The sequence below is a fragment of the Sceloporus occidentalis genome, unplaced genomic scaffold (assembly GCF_023333645.1).
Source record: "Sceloporus occidentalis isolate IW3139 unplaced genomic scaffold, rSceOcc1.0.p SCAF_39, whole genome shotgun sequence".
NCBI classification, from domain to species: Eukaryota; Metazoa; Chordata; class Lepidosauria; order Squamata; family Phrynosomatidae; genus Sceloporus; species Sceloporus occidentalis.
In genome coordinates this window covers 4,950,988-4,973,023 of record NW_028317019.1, presented here as the reverse complement: position 1 = coordinate 4,973,023, position 22,036 = coordinate 4,950,988, and the positions used below count along the sequence as shown (strand labels likewise).

At 43.3% G+C, this 22,036-nt stretch overlaps 1 protein-coding gene across 1 annotated transcript; it reads right to left on the bottom strand.

Annotated features, from left to right (window-relative positions):
• Positions 1–11,311: 11,311 nt before the first annotated feature.
• LOC149290455 (uncharacterized) lies at positions 11,312–21,213 on the bottom strand. Its single transcript, XM_089489300.1, has 4 exons — positions 21,203–21,213; positions 19,942–20,003; positions 14,714–15,529; positions 11,312–11,319 (listed from the first exon to the last, which is right to left on the bottom strand). The coding sequence occupies exons 1-4, from the start codon at positions 21,211–21,213 to the stop codon at positions 11,312–11,314; spliced, it is 897 nt and encodes a 298-aa protein (XP_089345426.1).
• Between the last annotated feature and the right edge of the window lie 823 nt (positions 21,214–22,036).

Below are 22,036 nucleotides of genomic sequence, written 5' to 3'. Positions count from 1 at the left end.
GAATATCTTTATTCATGCATTTATTCATTTGGGATTTATGCCATAAAGGTTATAGGTTTAGGTTTAGATTAGAGTTAAGATAGATGGGATTTATGGTGGGTTAAAATATATGTTTTAATATGTGCTTTAATAGAAGATACTAGAAAGAGGCAGGGAGACCATGGCTAAAGAATGTCCTTGTTTGCTAGGATTGGAATGTGTGGGAATCACCCTTCTAACAGAGGCTGGAGTTTAAAAGACTGGTCTCTGTAAAAGGAGGGGGAACATAGTTATTGGTATCGTTATATTGTGTTGTTATGTGTTTATGCTTATTATATTTTCATATAGTATCATATTAGATTGGGATTGATGGGGTTTCATTATATATATATATATATATATATATATATATATATATATATAGTTAAGCCATAATGTTAATTAAAACTGTTGTGTGGCTGAGTTCTGTGGTCGAAAGCCACAGGTGCAGTGGTTGAGAAAAGGCACATGAGAGCTTAATTGTTTTTAGAAACGCTGCCAGAATCCTGGCTGGGAGGACATTGAGCAGGAAAGGGCTATCCAGTTATTAGCTTTATTGGTTAATGGGGTCAGGTTAATTGATATGGTTATAAAAGTGATATATCTATACTTTCTTTCATTCCTGACAAAAAAGTCACTTCTATTACATGTATCTTCTTCTTCCTTTTTCAAATACTGCCTTTTGTGTTGCAAAAGGGGCTGCAATTAGGAGCCTGACAGATATCTCTCTCCCCTTCCATTCACCCAGCTATCCCAAAAGGGCTGGAGAGCATACCAAACCAACCACAGAACCTTTCCCTTTTCTTGTGTAATTCCAGGTCAGTCAAAAATAAAACACACATAGTCCATGATGTCCTACTGGACGAAAAGGCTGACCTGGCTTGTTTAACAGAGACCTGGCTGGGTGATGATAGCTCTGCCACCTGGACTCAGGCCTTACCAGCCGGATTCTCCATCAGTGAGCAGGTAAGGGGACGTCGCTTTGGTCCATAAAGACAATCTTGCTTTGGCCAGGATACCTATCCATACGATAGACCACATCAAATGTATTTGCCTCAGCTTAAAGACTAGGAAAACTCTGGGGATTCTGTGGGTTTACTGTCTGCCCCGTTCTTTAACAGATTCCCCAGCGGAGCTAACACAACTGGTCTTTGTGCTGCTGCTGGATTCGCCTAGGCTTTTGGTCCTGGGTGACCTCAACATCCCCCTTGATGCCCCTCCTCAGCATGCGCAGGGATTGCCAGGGCCTAGATGCTGCTGCTTATTCCGCTGGGGGCCTTTGCGGGAAAGGAAGTTATGCTCTGCGGGTTCAGCGGCCTCCCCTTCCTCCCTTCCTTCCTTCCTTCCTTCGAGGAGACTGCAATGGAGCCCAAGGTTCAGAGCTGGACTCAGGAGGGAAAGGCAGGAAAGGAAGGCTCTGCTTTGGAAATAAAGATCTCTCTGTGTATCCTGTATGCTTGTGTGTGTGTGTGTGTGTGTGTGTGTTTGCCCCTTCTGTTCTTATGGCTGGGAATGGAGCTGAGGACTGAGGAGAGAAGAAAAGGTCAGTTTCGGGCAAATTCAGAACTTCTGTGCATCAAAGAGTCCAATGTGTTGAAAAAGCAAAGAACTTTATTGAGAACACATAGAAATCCAGTGTTTAAGCCAGAACTGCCCACGCCAAGCAAACAGTACATTAAAACCCCAACACCTATAACTCCCCCCTCTTCCAAACCTATCCCCACCTCCAATTCCCAGTCTCTGCCCCACAATTAACAAGCCCCCCTTTGCCATTCCCAGAAACTATCCCTTTCTGTCAATACCTGCCCCCAAACTTTCTTCAGCCAACATCCCCCACATTGCAAAAGCTATCATTCCCATAACTATTCTACACATCTATAACAAATCCCAGCCCCCGAACTACCTAACCTATACCACAACCCACAATCCCCAGCTAAATTTACAACCCAAAGTAATTATCTATACTATTAGCAATTAAAACCTAAAATTAACAAAATACAACTTTAAAACACAAACAGACATATCGACAGACAAAGCTTACAAACAAAATCACAAGGGCCTTTTCTTGGCACCACTGGATGGAAAATATATTTTTTGTATTCATTATTGACAAAAAATAATGTTAATTCACTACTGGGATTTGTGTGGCTTCTCTCCTGTGTGGATTCTCTGATGTCTCACTAGGTCTGACTTTGAAGAAAAACATTTCCCGCAATGCTGGCATTTGTATGGCTTCTCTCCCGTGTGGATTCTCTGATGTCTCTCTAGGCTTGACTTCTGAGAAAAACATTTCCCACAATGTTGGCATTTGTATGGCTTCTCTCCTGTGTGGATTCTCTGATGTCTCACTAAGACTGCCTTCAAAGAAAAACATTTCCCACAAGGCTGGCATTTGTATGGCTTCTCTCCTGTGTGGCCTCTCTTATGTGTCACTAGGTGTGCCTTCTGAGAAAAACATTTCCCACAACGTTGGCATTTGTATGGTTTCTCCCCGGTGTGAACTTTTCGATGCATGACAAGGACTGACTTGTAGGCAAAACATTTCCCACAATGGTGGCATTTGTATGGCTTGTCTCCTGTGTGGATTCTCTGATGTGCCACTAGGACTGACTTGTAAGCAAAATTTTTCCCACAATGCTGACATTTATGTGCCTTCTTTCTTGTGTGGATTCTCTCATGACTGACAAGTGATTCTGTAAACAAGGAAAATGACAGACAAGACAATCTCAGTGTTAATAGAAGATGTTACCCCAAGATTTAGCCCCACATTCACCCCTCCCTATTTCAGATTAGATTAATAAAGTTGGTGTGAGTGACCTGAGCATGACCCTGTTCTGGATGCCCCCAAATCCATATAATGATTGTATCTTTACTCATAGGAGCTACCAAAGAAGAGATTGAGGGAACTTTGATGAGGGAATCAGTGGAAGCAGATAGTCAAAGGACTGTTGAAATAATATTCCATTAACCATGTGAAAAAATACTTTGATTGACAGGTGGATTCATGTCCTGTGAGACTGCCATAGAGTGCTGAGTCAGAGCCCAAGGCATGATGGAAGCTAACTGCAGAGGTCCCTTCATGCTGTTTGGCTCCAGGAGATAACTCACAACCAGTATACAGCTCACATGCAGATTGGTGTGGATTGGATTGGAGTTGTGTGAGCAAGAGATGGTGAAGTTGATGAAAGTCAGAGTAGAGCTTGCAAATATTTGTATTATTTTGCAACTCGAGATAGAGAACCTCCAAGGATTTAATTGAAATGAATTGTGTTTCTGATTTATTTTTAAGTGAAAAGTGGTCAGTGCATTGCCAATATCTGTGTCTGGATATTTGTTTCCATATTTTGCTATGTTATTGTTGAGCTGCATGTGGGAGTGTCACCCTCGGATTGCACTGTATACTGGCTTTTGAACACAATAGGAATTCAGAGCCAAGAAGGACCCAAGAGCCAATGTGCTAATCCTTTTTGTCTGAGATATTTCCACCAAGCACCCATTATATTCAATTTGGTTTCAAACCATTGTCTCCCCCAGGAATCTTTCTAAAATGATATAAACCTTTCTGAACACTTGGTTTCTGACCCCAAGAAACAATCACAGAATAAATATCTGCCCTGACTGGCTGTTCTTTGACATCAGTCCAATTAAAGACAGACAGTCTGTCGGTTTACATTGCTAAACACCTCACTACACTCACCAGCCCCACTTGCCATGGATGTTACTGACTTCTCTCCCCTTTCTGGACCCTCAGCTATTGCAATCAAGATCCATCTAGGTAAAGTTTTACCATTAGCAAAGCCTCACACGTTTCACCCACCTTTGTTACTAGTTCTTGTGTGTGTGGGAACACCTATATCTGTACATGTGTGTATATTGCTTTTCCCCTAAATAAAACATAAAAACCTATTTCAAATGCCTTTGGAGTTCTGTGTGCTTCTGGGCCTGGTATAGTTGAGCTGAATCCCAAGGTTACTTTTGCTCCAACCAAACTATATGTCTGCTTTCAGCTAAGTACCACATTCCCCTAAAAACATAGCTCTTGCGGGTGTCCTTCCCAGACTCCAGCATTTTGGGTAACAAAGGGCCTCTGGAATCAACCATGGAGCTAAGCTCAAGTTGGAAAAGAAACATTAGAGGAAAAGCAGGTTTGTGTCCCCCTTTCCTCCCTTCATAGATATTACTCATAATTGCTTAATGGAACCCCTAAATATGTCTATAAACAAGGATTTGAGTCGATTCTCAGAAGTTCTCTCAAACCACTTCTTAAAATTTGTCAGGTTTGTGGCTGCCTCACAATCCCCAAGGCCCCTCTCCTTTGGTGTCTCTCCAATAGCGCCTCACTAAACTACAAATTCAAATATTCTACAGGATGTTCTTTTCACAATTAAACTGCGCTTGAAAGGGATCTAGGACTCCTAAAGGCCAATGTGATTCTAGGCTGCATCAATACGAGTATAGTTTCTAGATCAAGGGAAGTAATAGTGCCACTCTATTCTGCTTTGGTCAGGCCTCACTTGGAATAATCCTGTGTCTGGTTCTGGGCTCCACAATTCAGTTGGAACATGCCCAGAGGAGGGCAACCAAAATGGTGAAGGATCTGGAAACCATCAAGCCGTATGAGAAGCACCTTAGAGAGCTGGGTATGTTTACCCTGGAGAAAAGAAAGTTAAGAGTGGATATGATATCCATGTTTAAATATCGGAAACGGTCATCATATTGAGGATGGAGCAACCTTGCTATCTGCTACTACAGAAAAAGGAGACACCACAGTGGATGCAAGCCACATAGAAAGAGGTTCCACCTAAACATTAGGAGGAAACTTGGGACAGTAAGATCTCTTCCACAGTGGAATATACTCCCTTAGAGTTTGGTGGAGTCCTCTTCTTTGGAGGTCTTTAAACAGAGGTGGATGGTGCTTGGAATATATATTCCTGCATGGCAGAAGTGGGTTGAACTGGATGACCCTTGTGGGCTATTCCAACTCTATGATTCTATAATGCTAGTGGATTCCGGTTCCTTACCCACAGAGGCCACGTTCTCATAATTCTCCATCATTATATAATTATACATAAGCCTCTGCTTCTTTGTCAACAGTTGCCATTCGTCGTCGGTGAAATATACAGCCACATCCGCAAAGGTCACCTGCAACAGAAAATAGCCCTCATCCATGGTGCATCCAAATATTTATTTCATCACCTCAGAATTCAGTCCAGGAAATAAACTTTAAATGCTATCCTCAAGAAAAAAGCTACTGCCTTTGCGATCCAGTTTGTCTTGAATCCTTTCAATATAATATACAATATAATTTAGGCCATGGCTGGGATACTGAGGATGGATTAGGATACTGACTATCCCAACAGTTACAGTACACAAAAGAATTATGGTGCATTTAGCCATTTCTTGCCAAATTTTAGAACCAAATGTCATTATTAAAAAACATTTCTGGGAAGCAATCTGGACTTGAGGTCCACTGGGCCCACCCCATATTTAGATCCAGAGATGTTCTCCCACATCCCCCAACTTTTCACAGATTGGAAAAGCAAGACACATGTGGACAAGTAATCCAGAAGGCGGTGGAGATGGCCAAAGTTATTTATGAGGAAGATCACACAAGCTAGGAAGGGCACAGCAGTTTGCTGTTGCTTCAGCTTCCTGGGAAGGGCAATACCCTGCTTCCTTCCTTCCTCTCCTCTCCCCACTTTTGAGTTGATGGGGTGCAAACTGAATGGCACTCAGGAACTGAAGTGAACTGAGAAGGGGGAAAGTGGGAGGATAAGAGAGCAACCGGGACATTTTTAAAAGCCCCTGAAGAAGTGGGGTGACAGAGGATTAACCAGGACTGTCTCTGCTAAATTGGAAGAGTATGTTCTCTTCCTGCTTTCAAGAGTTGGCCCAGCAGTGACACAGATGAAACTAATAGTCAAGAACCTCAACTCACCAAAGAGTTCTTGTACCTCTGCATCTTCTTTCTCTTGGGGCCCAACTCCCTCCGCTTGGCCTCTGTGTCGGCCATTAGGCAGGAAGGGGTCCTGGTGGTCTTGCTCTTGGGTCACTTCCAGAAAAAAGTGTCCCAAAGCTGTGTCCAAGGGGGCCGAGATGAAGTCCCTGCGAAAAGAGACCAGAGATTCAAAAAAGGATGCAAATTGGATCTCCTATAAAGAATTAATCCAAATAGATAGAACTGGTTATAGAGTAAAGACACAAGAAGATCCTAATGATCTTTCATGGTTCTTTTACAGACAATTAAGAAAGCTCTTCCTAACGGATAAAAAACCAATACTTTATTGGCAAATCAGACTCTGATCTAGAACAGGAAATAATGTTGACTAAAGAGAACAGCATCCTGCTTGTGAGATACGCAAGTGACATATGCCTCCTTTGGGCTGATGCAGAGGTGGGCATCCCCTTCCTCCCTGTGCTTCAAAGCCCCCTGGACCTAGCATAGATTCACTGCAGCTCCCCTACACAACAGATACTCCATGCCTTATTAGAGTGGTGAAGGATGAGGGGATGGGGAACTGGAGAGGGCCCTGGTTATGTCCCTGTAGCTAGATGTGAAATGAGTGCATCATAAATAAATGAATAAAACATCTGCTGAAACCTCCAGAGTTCTCCAGTGCTTTTCTCCATCATCAGCCCCTTTCCCAAGAAGGCTGCATCCACACTGCAGAAATAAGACACTTTGACACTGCTTTAAACACTCAGCGCTATGGAATCCTGGGCTTTTACCTTTAGAACTGGATTATTTCTGCAGTGCAGATACAGCCTGAGTTGGTTGTAAAAGGGCAGAAGCACCCAATTCTTGTTTTTACGCTCCTAATAATGGTTTTCCTTTAAAAAAATATGTAATTTCTTTTAGTCTCCAAACCTTATTTTTGTTGTTCTTGTTTGTTTCTATGTTTATTTGGTCATATGAAATGGTCTGGTCTGTCTCCTTCCTTCTTGCCTGAAAATCTCTTAATAAGGAAACTGGGGAGACTTTTAAAACCTCCCAAAGGAGCCACTTTTGGCCTTTTTGGGGGGGTCAATCCTCCTCTTAGAAGCCAAAGACCGATGTTTGTGAAGAATAGTAATAAGGCTTGTATGAAAACTATCCTCCCCATTTCTGATCCCTTTTGAAACCCATGTTCCCCAGAAGGATCAGAGCTGTGTAATAAAAACCCTCTCAGAAAAGAGACACAAAGAGACCCACAAAGAGACACACTTCCTTCCTTTTGGCCCTTGGAGCCTGGCCTCCTTCTGACTCTGGAGCCTCAGGAGAGAAAGAGAAGCCTTTGTTCAACTGAGGCCTCAGAGAAGGTTCTGGAACATTAATCCCCACAGTCACAAGCAGCACAAAATGGCCTCCAGAACACAAAATTGGATTCCATCCAATCAGGGCCAGGGATGATGGGAGCGACAGGGACTCCAGCCAATTAGGGCCAAGGATGTTGGGAGGGACAGGGACTCCAGCCAATCAGAGCCAAGGATGTTGGGAGGGACTGGGATTCCAGCCAATTAGGGCCAAGGATGGGGGCTTGGGTTCCGGCCAATCAGGGCCAGGGATGGAGGGAGGGAGGGGATTCCAGCCAATGGCAGCCCTCAGAGTCTCCTCTGGAGCCAATCATGTGTAAAATACATATCATAAAAACATCACAAAGTATAAATTTCCAAGTACAGTAATCACAGGGCAGTTATGCTGTTATGACCGGAAGTAAATGTATACACAGTTATGATTATATATACATGCTGATGTTGACCAGAACATGGGGGGTGTATACATGCGCAGGTGCATCCATGTGCATTCATATGTACCTCCATATTTCTCCATGCATTTGCTTATGTTTAAATTGTACGCAAGTAGAAGAGTATATATAAATGTGTGTGTTTATTCTAGCCAGATGCAACAAATCCCAACCCCCCTCTACCTAACCTATACCATGACCCACAAACCCCAGCCAAATTTACAACCCAAAGACATTATCTTTACTATTAGTAATTAAAACCTAATCTTAACAAAACATAACTTTAAAACATAAACAGACATATGGACAGACAAACTGTAAAAGCAAAATCACAAGGGCCTTTTCTTAGCAACACTGGATTGGAAATATAATCTTTGCATTCCTTACTGACAAAAATAATGCTAGTTCACTACTGGGATTTGTGTGGCTTCTCTCCTGTCTGGACTCTCTGATGTCTCACTAATAAGAATAAGAATAAGAATAATTTTTATTTATAACCCACTTTTCCAAAAATAGATCAAAGCGGTGTACAGCAAAGGAAAAAAGTGTAGCACAATATGCAATATAAAAACGTACCGTATAAAAACATCATAAAAATAACCCAATACTTTAAAACACTATAAAATCTACAACAAGCGATAAAACCAAAGAAGACACACTAGCGAGTTAGCACCATTGCATATCAGGGGAGAACAGCATGTAATCAGGGCACATGGGCCAAAGCTTGTCGGAAGAGAAAGGTCTTTCATTCCTTCCTAAAAAGATCAAGGGAGGTGATGGAGCTTGACTTCATAGAAAACCTTTCTCACAATGCTGGCATTTGTATGGCTTCTCTCCCGTGTGACTCTCTGATGCCTAACTAGGACTGACTTCGATAATATTATATGTACTTATATATTCTTCTATATATTATACTTATACAGTCTGCCCTTCTTAAACATGGATTTTTTATAGCATCCACGGCCAGAAAAAGTTCCACAACAGTATAAATACAAAATATCAAACCTTGATTTTCCACTTTTTATTATGGACTCCATTTTGCTCTCTCATTATAGTCAATGGGACTTGAGCATCCCCGTATTTTGTTATACAATGGGGATCTTGGAACCAAACCCCGGCCTACAACAAGGGTCCACTGTGTGTATGTGTGTGTGTGTGTGTGTGTGTGTGTATATATTATCATCATATATAATCCATATATCTATATCTATATTTCTCGTTAAAACCCATCAATAGTGGCTTTTTTTCCAGCAAGCCTGGAGTTTTTGGCGCATGCGCAAAAGCCTCCTACAGCGCCATGTGCTGTCCAGCAAAAGGTTTGCGTGGGAAGGCCCTGTGGCGAATAGAGCCTCAAGCTGACCAATGAAAAGGCAGCTAGAGCTCAGCCAATCAGGTGCTGGCTGAGAAGAGGGGAAAACCAACCGGTGGCTGTCAGTTGGAGAAGAGTCCAGTTGGGACTTTGGACTCTGAGGGGAAGGCTCTAGCCAAGGCAGTGTGAGGGCTTGGGTTGTTAGCAGTCCTCCTGAGGGACTGGAAACGGGGTTTCCCTTGAGTCCAAAGGGAAGGACTTGGGTTGCAAACAGACTCTAGGAAAGAGAGGGATGGGTTGTGTATCTTAACTGTGACAATAGCCTATGGGGCTTGGGCCCTAGAAGGGAATTTGGTAGCACTAATTATTTATTCATATTGAACAAGCTTTGAAACAAGTTATATTTATTCCATCCTGTATTACAATAAGCCATTGTTTTTATTTTAAACCTCACTTGGCTCGTGTTGAGGTTAAAAACACCAACGCTACCTATAGCTTAAAATATTTGGTGTGCCTCACACATATTTTGGTGGCAGTGGTGGAGTAACAAAAGTCCCAAGCACCGGCCACAATAGAAAGGTTGCCCTCACAGGCCCAAACTCCTGAGGTGAGTTTTGGGGCCTTAGGCTGGGAGTATGGGTAGTGTGCTTTGCTTTACTCTGCCCAGAGACAATGACCAGAGGGTGGAATCGCTGGACAGATGTGGAGGTCCAGTACCTCTATCACTGTCTGGAGAGGAATGTGGACCTGGACCTCATAATCTACTCAAAGATTGCCAGAAAGATGAGGAGAAGGGGTTTGAGAGGTCACAGATGCAGGTGGCCTCCAAGGTGAAGGTGAGGAGGACGGCCTTCTATCTTGCCATGCGTGAGCATGGCAACAGCTGCGCACCATGCCACAAACCTCCAGTTTTTGATGAGATGTGGCATCTCTGGATGCTGGCTGGGGGTCCTATACTGGACCTCAATGCCGCTGCAGGTGAGTCTTGGTTGTTGACATTTCCTGTACTGGGGTGCTATGATTGGTTGTCTTGAGGCACCTGAGCTCATTTCTGCACTTGTGTCTCCTGTTCCTCTTTCCTCCACACTGAACGCCAGGGGAGGCGTCACAGGGCAGCCATGCGGAGTCCACCTCGCCCGGAGGAGGAAGACAATGGGGGTACACCCCATCACCCTGAAGGTTGGCTTATGAAAATATATATGTATATAGGTATATCTTCTCTTCTTGGCTTTACTTCACAAATGAAGATTCAGGAAGGACTCATCCATGCTTTCTACAAGCGCGTTGATGACGTTGAATGTATCCTTCAAGCCTGTGCAATGGATTTTTCTGGTGCAGCACAGCGTGCACAGAACTGGCCTCACCCTTTAAACCAGAGGTTCGACTGCTCATGCCTTGACAAGCATGGACGGTGGCAGCGAGATCCTCGGGTCGTAGGTTTGATTAGAGTTTCCTTCATTTAGATGGTTGACCTTACAGGTTTAGATGAGCACCATCTGCCTGGGTTTGGGATTAGAGTTTTCCTTCTCCTAGGATGGTTGCCATAACGCTAGAGATAGCTATATAGACAAATAATAATATATATACATATATGATACACACACACACACATATATTTTTACACACACAGGTAAAATTATATATACATACACATATGTATATAACTACGTGTGTGTGAAGATGCACATGTTCAGACAGATATCTATGGTTATGTATGCAAAGACATGTTCTATGCAAGATTTATGTTTAGAGACTTGAAACGGTTATGAGTTGCCTTCAGGCACTGGAGCTCATTTCTGCAGCCAGTAGGTGTTCAGGTTAAGGTATAAGTCTGAGTGCATTTAGATAGACATACCTCCGCATATATACATATATGGACACATCCATCTGTTGTTGTCCATTGTTCTGGTCCATTGTTCCAGGTGATGCTCGAGAAGAGGCCCTGCCTCCAGCAGAACCAGAGGCTGCAGGCGATGAGGAGAGGGACTCCTTGCCCAATGCATCGCTCACCTGGAGGGCCAGCACCAGGAAGGCCAGTCCCCCCACCTTCACAAAGGCCCCATTCCCACTCCCTCATTTGCCCTGGACAGAACTGGGCAGATCCAGGTGCCCCCATATCGAATCTCCCCGGAAACAAGTTCCTACTACCCTTTACCTCAATCGGGGCAATCTACCCCCTGAACTTGATCTGATCATGACCGGGGCTGAGTTCATATTTGCCGGCAGCAGGGAAGAGCCGGTTGTTTCCAAAAAGAAAGGGTCAATAGTCTGCTTTCAGAAAAGCCGCGCTAAGGGGGATTTGCCCTGGATCTCTTGTGCAAGCCCCTGATGGAGTTGTGTTAAAATTGGTGTGAGTGTGAACTTCCAACTTTTAAACCGGTTTGGGAAGCAGGGTAAAATGTACTCTGAATGGCCCCTACATTTAAGGGTGAAGGGAGCAAGAAACAATAAGCAAAGTCTCAACACTTCCTTTGACCATTGCAGCATTGGAGCATGTCGCCACCCTCGAACTGTCAATCGCTCACCTGCAGCAAAGCCAGGAGTAGCACAGAATGTGGCTATACAACTCCATGTGTGGCGCTCCCCACAACAACGATGTGGGTCTTCCTTTTTTTACTTTCAAAAATGTTTATTACATTGAGATATTCCCATGATAGTATTTAAATTACCAAATATCGACCAAATAGTAACTATTAATTTAACAGAATGGTATCACCCGTTTCTTCAAATGTTTTAAGACAACTCTGTTCCATTTCTAAATATTCTTTTGGTTTCCCTCTTAGTAAGGCAGATACTATATCCATATTTCTAGCTTCATGTATCTTAATAATAATAATAATAATAATAATAATAATAATAATAACAATAATAATAATAAGTTTTATTTATAGACCGCTATTCCGCAATGATCATAGCGGTGTACAGTAAAAATTGCAATACAATACAAAAAATTGCAAGGCCTCTCTCCCCCTCAAGATGGTGGTCGGGAGGAGGGCTCTTAGTCTGGCCAGGCCTCGTCTCTCCCCCTCAAGATGGTGGTCGGGAGGAGGGCTCTTAGTCTTGCCAGGCCAGGCCTCATCTCTCCCCCTCAAGATGGTGGTCGGGAGGAGGGCTCTTAGTCTTGCCAGGCCAGGCCTCGTCTCTCCCCCTCAAGATGGTGGTCGGGGGGAGGGCTCTTAATAAACCAATCTTCTATAGAAGGATTAATTGCAGATTTCCAAACTTGAGCAAGTAAGATCTTTGCACATGAGACCATATATAAAACAATTATATTGTATTTTACTGACTTTATGTTGTGTGTCATGTTTAGTAAAAATAAATTTGGTTCAAAGGGAATATTTATATCCAGAATGTTTTGGATGGTTCCATGAATCCTTTGCCAGAATCCTTGAGCTTTAATGCATGTCCACCAATATGAAAGAAGCTTCCCTCGGGTTCCCCACATTTCCAGCACTTAGTATTACCAGTTTTGTATATCTAGTGGGTTTTTTGGGATGTTAGATACCACCTGTATAACATTTTGATATCATTTCCTTTATAGTTTTGGCACAGAGTGAATTTATTTGTTCCTTTCCATGATTTTTCCCATTCCTCTATAGTTATATTTATATTATGTGCCCATCTTACCATGCTGTCTTTAATAATTTCATCTTCTAGATCTCTTTCTTTTAATAACTTATAATATTTGATATGTGTTTACCTTTTTTGTCCATCATAATTTTATCTATTTCATTGTTATCCATCGTTAACCCAGGAGCTTTATTGTCTGCCTTAAAACGATTGTTTAATTGGTTGTATAAAAACCAATCCTTCATGTTTCCTTTTTCATTAAGTTCTTCCATAGATTTCGTATTGTATTTTCCTTCTGGTGTTTTATTTATTAAATCTCCATATCTTAGCCATGGAGTATCTTTGTCCTTTGTTCTATTGTAATAGGCCTCTTGCAATGACACCCAAAATTGATGTCTCATTTTATACCATACTTTAAGCAATGCTCTTCTTATAACATGATGGTTAAAAGTATTATCTTTTGATTTTGTATACCACATATATGCATGTAATTCAGGTTAGCTTTTTCTATATTCAATAAAGTCTTGTTTTCTAATTTGAATCATTCTTCTAGTCATTTGAGACAAGCTGCATAATAATACAGTTTAAAGTTTGGTAAGTTACATCCCTCCTTGAAGCAAAGATCATTTACTAAGGCAACCATAACAGTTTCGACTCCGTATCCCATCCTGAAGCCAGTTTGAAATGGGTCCAGATAATCTGTCTCATCCAAGACCGCTTGGACATGAAGAGCAACTATCCTCAAAATTATGTTGGTTAGAAATTGAAGACAGGAGACCGGTCTGTAATTGTTCATGTCCAAGGGATCTAGGGAGGGCTTTTCCATAAACGGCCGTAACACTGCTTCTTTTAAGCATGATGGAAAATAGCCCTAACTAAGAGATGTATCTATGATATATTTCAGGTGATATAAAAAGGGCAAGGGTTGGGAGGGCAAGTTCTCCTCTTCACACTTACAAGGAGCTTGTCCACTTGCTCAGTACTCAGATTCAAACTGATACAGTATGATCTTACTCATGGACACCTCACTTATAGCCTCCGCAATAATGCTGACGTCCAATTTGGCTCTTATCTGAGACACATTATCTGTGAAATAGTCATTTAAAGCATCATAGTTAGTTATGGAAGGCTCTAGTAATGGGTTCCGGGGGGAAGGTGCCTGAAACAGGCCCCAAATCCCCCCCCCCCGACTTCAGCAGTCCCTTTATGCTTCTCTTCCCTTGGCACTTTCATTCCTTTCAGATGCCCCAAAGACCCCTTCTCAGCATGCGCAGGGATTGTAAAGCCTTTGCTGCTGCTGCTGTTTATTCCATTGTCGGCCTTTGGAAGAAGGGAAGGGCTACGGCATTCAGTGTTTAAGTCAGAGCTGCCCTCCCCAAACCAAACATTAAAACCCCAAAACCTAAAACATCACACTCGTCCAAACCTGGCCCCCACCTCCAATTCCCACAGTCTATGTCCCACAGATAACAAGGCCCCCTTTGCATTCCCACAAACTAGCCCTTTCTGTTAATGCGTGTCCCCAACTTTCTTCAGCCAACATCGAACAAATTCCAAATGCTATCATTCCCATAACTATTCTAACCAGCTGCAGCCAATCCCACTCCTCTGTCTAGCTAACCTATTCCACCACCATGATCCCCACTCAAATTTATAAACGAAAGCAATAATCTATAATAAAGGCAATTAAAACCTCAAAATAACAAAATATAATTGAAAGACATAAACAGGCATATGGACACACAAACCTAACACACGAAATCACAAGGGCTTTTTCTTATCACAGCAAGATTTAAAATATATTCTTTGTTTTGCTTCTTGATAAATATAATGTTAGTTCATTTCTGGAATTTGTGTGGCTTCTCTCCTGTGTGGACTCTCAGATGTGTCACTAGGTTTGACTTATTAGAAAAACATCTCCCACAATGCTGGCATTTGTATGGCTTCTCTCCTGTGTGGACTCTCAGATGTGTCACTAGGTTTGACTTTGAAGAAAAACATTTCCCACAATACTGGCATTTGTTTGGGTTCTCTCCTGTGTGGACTCTCTGATGCGCCAATAGGTATGACTTGGAAGAAAAACATTTCCCACAATCCTGGCATTTGTATGGCTTCTCTCCTGTGTGGACTCTCTGATGTGCCAATAGGTATGATTTTGAAGAAAAACATTTCCCACAATCCTGGCATTTGTATGGCTTCTCTCCTGTGTGGACTCTCTGATGTATCACTAGGACTGACTTTCGAGAAAAACATTTCCCACAATGCTGGCATTTGTTTGGGTTCTCTCCTGTGTGGACTCTCTGATGTGCCAATAGGTATGACTTGGAAGAAAAACATTTCCCACAATCCTGGCATTTGTTTGGGTTCTCTCCTGTGTGGACTCTCTGATGTGCCAATAGGTATGACTTAGAAGAAAAACATTTCCAACAACTCTGGCATTTGTATGGCTTCTCTCCTGTGTGGACTCTCTGATGTGCCAATAGGTGTGACTTCTGAGAAAAACATTTCCCACAATGCTGGCATTTGTATGGCTTCTCTCCTGTGTGGACTCTTCGATGCATGACAAGGACTGACTTGTAGGCAAAACATTTCCCGCAATGCTGGCATTTGTATGGCTTCTCTCCTGTGTGGACTCTCTGATGTTTCACTCGGTCTGACTTCCAAGAAAATCTTTTCTCACAATGCTGGCATTTGTATGGCTTTTCTCCTGTGTGGACTCTCTGATGTTTCACTCGGTCTGACTTCCGAGAAAAACATTTCCCACAATGCTGGCATTTGTATGGCTTCTCTCCTGTGTGGAATCTCTGATGTTTCACTTGGTCTGACTTCCAAGAAAATCTTTTCCCACAATGCTGGCATTTGTATGGCTTCTCTCCTGTGTGGACTCTCTTGTGACTGACAAATTCTTCTGTAAAGGAGGACAATGGCAGACAAGATTGAATCTCAGTGTTAAGAGAGGAAAAGGTTACCCCAAGATTTAGCCCCACATTCATCCCTCCTTATTTGATATTAAATTAATAATGTTGGTGTGAGTCACCTGAGCATGACCCTGTTCTGGATGCCCCAAATCCATATAATGACTGTATTCTTACTCAGAGCTACCAAAGAAGAAATTGAAGGGGAACTGTCATGAGAAAATCAGTAGAAGCAGATAGTCAGGCATTTGAAAAATATTCCAATATATATATATGTAAAAATACTTTGATTGAAAAGTGGCATCATTTCCTGTGAGACTCCCATAGAGTGTTGAGTCAGAGCACATGGCATGATGCAAGCTAACTGCAGAGGAAGCTTCATGCTGTGTGGCACCAGGAGATGACTCACAACCAATACAGTACACAGCTCACATGTGGATTGATGTGGGTTGGAGTTGTGTGTACAAGAGATTGTGAAGTTGATGGAAGTTGGAGAGGAGAGCTGGTACATATTTGTTTTCTATTGCAACTCAAGCTAAATAACCTCCAAGGACATGGAGGAAATCAACTGGGTCTGTGAGTTATTTTTATGTGTGGAAAGTGGTTAATGCATTGCCAATGCCTATATCTGGAGATTTGCTAATGTACTCTGCTATGTTATTATTGAACTCTGAGAGTGTCGCCTTCAGAATGTGCTATACATTGGCTTTGAATGGGTCAGAATTCAGAGCCAAGAAGGACCTCAGAGCCGGTGTGATAATCCTTTTTGGCTGAAGTATTTCCACCAAGCACCCATTTCATTTAATTCAGTTTCAGACAATTCTTTCCCCACCCAGGAAACATGCTAAAGCAATTCCAAGTTATGGAACAACTTGCCGGAGGAGATCCGTCTTAACACCACCTTGGATGCTTTCAAGAAAGGACTTAAGACAGATCCCTTCCGGCAGGCTTACCCAGCTGACCTCTTGTAAAGAACTTAAGGAAAAATTCCACTTCTGATCACAAAGGTGCATTTTAAATGATTGTTTTATTTGTCCCAAATTGAGTTTTAAGCGTTTTGTTGTTTTACTGTGTGTAAATTGGATGCTATTGTTGTTTTGTGGCTATTTTACGGTTGTAATACCGCCTCGCTCCATTGAGAGAGGCGGGTAAATACAAATAAAACTTATTATTATTATCAGTATAATCTGTGAGGTTGGTGGCTGCCCCCAATCCCCAAGGCCCCTCTCCTGGCCCTTCCCAGAGCTCCCTTTCTCTCCGCACAGAGCTAGGAAATCCTGGCTTTGCTCCTGCCTTCCCCTCCTGGCTCCCAGAGGCCTAGAATCATAGAGATGGAAGACACTACAAGGACCGTCCAGTCCAACCCCATTCTGCCACGTAGGAATCAAAGCATCCCTGACAGATCACCATCCAGCCTCTGTTTGAAGATCTCTAAGAAAGGAGACTCCACCAAAATCTCAGAGGGAATTTGTTCCATTGTTGAACAGACCTTACTGTCAGGAAGTTCCTTCTAATGTTTAAGTGGAATCTCTTTTACTGCAGTTTGCATCCATTGTTCTGTGTTCTAGTCTCTGGAGCAGCAGAAAACAAGCTTGACATTCCTTCAAATATTTAAACAGGGCTATCATATCACCCCTTAACCTTCTCTTCTCCAGGCTAAACATCCCTAGTTACCCAAGTCGTTCCTCATAGTTTCCAAATCCTGCACCATTTTAGTCGCCCTCCTTTGGACATGCTCCAGTTTCTCCACATCCTTTTTGAATTGTGGTGCCCAAAACTGGACAACATAAAAGGGACACTTTGAGGTTCATTTGTTGAGAAAGGCAGGATAATCCATATACAAATTACTAATTGGGAAAGGCAAAGCAAGGGGGCTGGGACATGGACTTCTGTTTTGGTGAGGATTAAGCACCAGGGAGCAGTATTAAGACATATCTAAGACAGGGATGGGCTACTGTTGGGGATTGGGGATGTCACATTGCCCCCCTGGGGATCTCAGGGTCAACTGCACATTGTATTGCCTTAAAATAGGAATAAAGTTTTGTGCCTCAGTATCCCATTGCATCCCTTTGGGGAAGGGAAGCAGAACCTCAAAAGGCTGGAAGAGGGCCAAAAAAGGAAACATACTCAGAGATGTGCTACCATTTCAATGAGAAATACATTACTAGTTATCTCCATGCTGTCTTCCTACAAAATCCTAGCATTGGTGAGATATCTGGGGGCAGAACTTAGTTTCAGAATTAAAAAGTCCTTTGCTTCCACCAAAAGGTTTATTGAGAAACTCAGGCAGAAGGGTCCATTAATAAATCTAAGATGTCTCTGAAGTGTCTAAACCTTTTCCCTCCGTCATTAACTACCTTCACAGTCCTCCTTTTTCCTCCCCTTCAGCCCCTAAACAGCCCGGCTGCCAAGGTACCTCTTGCCTTCTTCTTCCACCGTTCACATGCGCCTCTCCCCTCTGGGGCATGTCTGCCACCCCGAGTTCACAGACCAGGCAGTTAACAGTCTCCACAACTGCTTCCCTTCCCCGAAGCCATTCTAGGCCCCAATATCCTTAGCAACTACTTAAAACTACTAGCATTTAAACTACTAACAATCCCCCCTAGACCCCAATACCATTCTGGATGAACCACAGAACCTGCTTCTGACAATTGGCAGTTTACAATGCAGTATTTAAAATCCTTATAAAGTGGAGAGCAATAGTGCCTCACTAAACTACAAATTCAAATATTCTACAGGATGTTGCTATCACAATTAAACTATGCTTGAAAGAGATCTAGTAGACCACAAGTTGAACTTGGACCAACAGTGTGATGCGGCAGCTAAAAAGCCGAATGTGATTCTAGGCTGCATCAATACGAGTATAGTTTCTAGATCAAGGGAAGTAATAGTGCCACACTATTCAGCTTTGGTCAGGCCTTACTTGGAATAATCCTGTGTCTAGTTGTGGCCTCCGAAATTCAAAAAGGATGTTGACAGGTTGGAACATGCCAGAGGGCAACCAAAATGGTGAAGGATCTGGAAACCATCAAGCCCTGTGAGGAGCGGCTTAGAGAGCTGGGTATGTTTACCCTGGAGAAAAGAAAATTAACAGCGGATATGATATCCATGTTTAAATATTGGAAAGGGTTGTATTGAGGATGGAGCAAGCTTGCTTTTTGCTGCTACAGAGAAAAAGAGACACCACAATGGATGCAAACGACAAAGAAAGAAGTTCCACCTAAACATTAGGAGGAACTTTGGGACAGTAAGAGCTCTTCGACAGTGGAATATACTTCCTTAGAGTTTGGTGGAGTTCTCCTCTTTGGAGGTCTTTAAACCAAGGCTAGATGGGGCTTGGAATGTGTATTCCTGCATGGCAGAAGAGGGTTGAACTGGATGGCCCTTGTGGTCTATTCCAACTCTATGATTTTATAATGCTAGTGAATTCAGCTTCCTTACCCACAGAGGCCACATTCTCGTAATTTTCCATCATTACAGAACTGTACATAAGTCTCTGCTTCTTCGTCAAAAGTTTCCATTCGTCCTCAGTGAAATATACTGCCACATCCGCAAAGGTCACCTGCAACAGAAAATAGCCCTCATCCAGAGAGTGACTAAGCAAAAGGGGAGGAAAGCACATGGTGCATCCAAATATTATTTGATCCCTTTAGAATTCAGTCCAGGAAATAAACTTTAAATTCTGTCAGCCAGAAAAAAGCTAGTGCCTTTGAGATCCAGTTTGTCTCAAATCTTTTCAATATAATATACAATATAATACACAATATAATTTAGGCCATGGCTGGGATATTGATGCTGAATTAGGATACTGACTATCCCAACACATACAGTACATTTAGCCACCAAAGAATTATAGTGCATTTAGACATTTCTTGCCACATTTTGGAGGCAAATGTCATTTTTATAAAGCAGTTCTGGGGAGCACTCTGAGCTTAAGGGTCACTGGGCCCACCCCCAATTTATATCCAGAGACATTCTCCCATAGCCCCTAACATTTCATTGATGGGAAAAACAAGACACATGTGGACAAGCAACCCAGAAGGCAGTGAAGATGGCCAAAGTTGTTTATGAGGAAGATCACACAAGCTAGGAAAAGCACAGCAGTTTGCTTTTGCATCAGCCTCCTGGGAAGGGCCATATCCTGCCTCCTTCTTTCCTCTCCTCTCCCCACTTTTGAGCTGATAGGCTGTAAACTCAATCGCACTCAGGAACTGAAGTGAGCTGAGAAAGGGGAAAGTGGGAGGAGGATAGACCAACTGGGACATTTTTAAAAGCCCCTGAGTAAGTGGGGTGACAGAGGATTAACCACGACTGTCTCTGCCAAACTAGGACAGTATATTAATTGCTTCCTTTCATAAATTTGCCCAGAAGTGACACAGATGAAGCTAATAGGATAGTGACTCACCAAAGAGCTGTTGTACTTCGGCAGCCTCTTTCTGTTGGAGCCCAACTCCCTCCGCTTGGCCTCTGTGTTGGCCATCAGGTGGTCAAGGGGTCCTGGTGGCCCTGTTCTTGGTCACTTTCAGCAAGAGAGGCCCAAAGCTGTGTCCAAAGAGGTTGAGATGAAGTTCCTGAGAAAAGGGACCAGGGTTAGGATTGGCTTGGGAAGAAACCCAGACCTAGCATAGATTCACTGCAGCTCCCCTACACAACAGATACTCCATGCCTTCTTAGAGTGTTGGAGGATTAGAGGATGGGGAATTGGAGAGGGCCCTGGTTATGTCCCCATAGCTAGATGTGAAATGAGTGCATCATAAATAAATAAATCATCTGCTGAAACCTCCAGAGTTCCCCAGTGCTTTTCCTCATCATCAGCCCTTTTCTCCAGAAGGCTGCATCTGCACTATAGAAATAAGGCACTTTGACACCGGTTTAACCCTCAGTGCTATGGAATCCTAGGATTTTACATTCTCTGCCAGAGAGCTCTAGTGTCACAACAAACTACAAATCCCAGGATTCCACAAAATGGAGCCAGGAGAGTTAAAGCAGTTTCAAACTGGATTATTTCTTCAGTGCAGATACAGCCTGAGATGGTTGTAAAAGGGCAGAAGCGCCCATGTATTGTTTCATTCTTGGTAATCTGAGTTATTCTGGTCTGTCTCCTTCCCTGAAAATCTATTAATAAGAAAACTGGATCCTCCCAAAGGAGCCACTTTTGGCCTTCTTTGGGGGACTAGCCTCCTCTTAGAAGCCAAAGCCCAATGTTTGTGAAGAATAAGAATAAGGCTTATATTAAAACTCTCCTCCCCATTTCTGATCCCTTTTAAAACCCATGTTCCCCAGAAGGAGCAGAGCTGTGTAATAAGAAAACCCTCTCAGAAAAGAGACACAAAGGGACACACTTCCTTCCTTTTGGCCCAAGGAGCCTGGCCTCCTTCTGACTCTGGAGCCTCAGGAGAGAAAGAGAGGCCTCTGTTCAACTGAGACTTCAGAGAAGGTTCCGGAACATTATTCCTAACAGTCACAAGCAGCACAAAATGGCCGCTTGAACACAAAATGGCCACCAAGACACAAAATGGCCACCTCCACCTCAGCGCTTGGCAGTTGGAGGCCTCAGCACAGCAGAGAAGCCTACCTCTTCCAGGCCTTGTTCCTCTCCCCTCCTTCCTTCCCTCCTTGTCTTAGTCTCTCTCCTTCCTCCTTGTCTCTCTCTGACCCCTTCTCACTCTCTGCTCATCGCTCACTCTTCCTTGCGCAGAGCTAAACAGAGAGGCAGAAGTTCCTTCCTTCTTCCAAGGCTTCCAGGCCTTGTCCCTCTCCTCTCCTCTCCTCTCCTCTCCACTCCACTCCACTCCACTCCTCTCTCTCTCTCTCTCTCCTTCCTTGTTTCTATCTCTCTTTCCTTCCTCTCTCTCTCTCTTGCCTTCCTCGTCTCTCTCTCTGTGTCCCTTTCTCACTCTCTGCTCCTCGCTCACTCTTCCGGGCGCAGAGCTAAATAGAGAGGCAGAAGCTCCTCCCCTTCTTCAGTCTGGCCAATGAGGGCAGAGGAGCTGGAAGACCCCGCCCCCTGCCCCACCCTCACAGGCTCCTCCTGCAGTTAATATGGAACAAGGCAGGAGGGACTCTGGAGCCCCAGCCACACGGACGCTGGCCAAAGGCACACATTCCCAGAGCCTAAGACCCATGAGATGGCAGCCCTATTCAGGGCAGGACCATCCTCTCTCTGGCCCTGTGGATGCTGGGAGATCCAGTCCAGGGAATGCACTGTGAATCCCATTGGCAAGAGGAAAGGCTACTACTACTCTCTGATGTCTCACTAGGTGTCAGAACCTGTTATTAAGATCAGTTATAAGGTTATATCTTTTCAGTTCTTGTGCATTCACTTGATTTTAAAACCTCCCAAAGGAGCTACTTTTGGAGTAGTTTGGGGGACAATCGTCGTCTTAGTGGCCCTCCTATTAGAGACCCCTCCTCTTTTGACCCAAATCCTTTATGAGGCCAAAAACCCCTTTGTTAGGAAGCAAACACCGAATATCTCAGGAAGGCTCTGTATCTGTGAG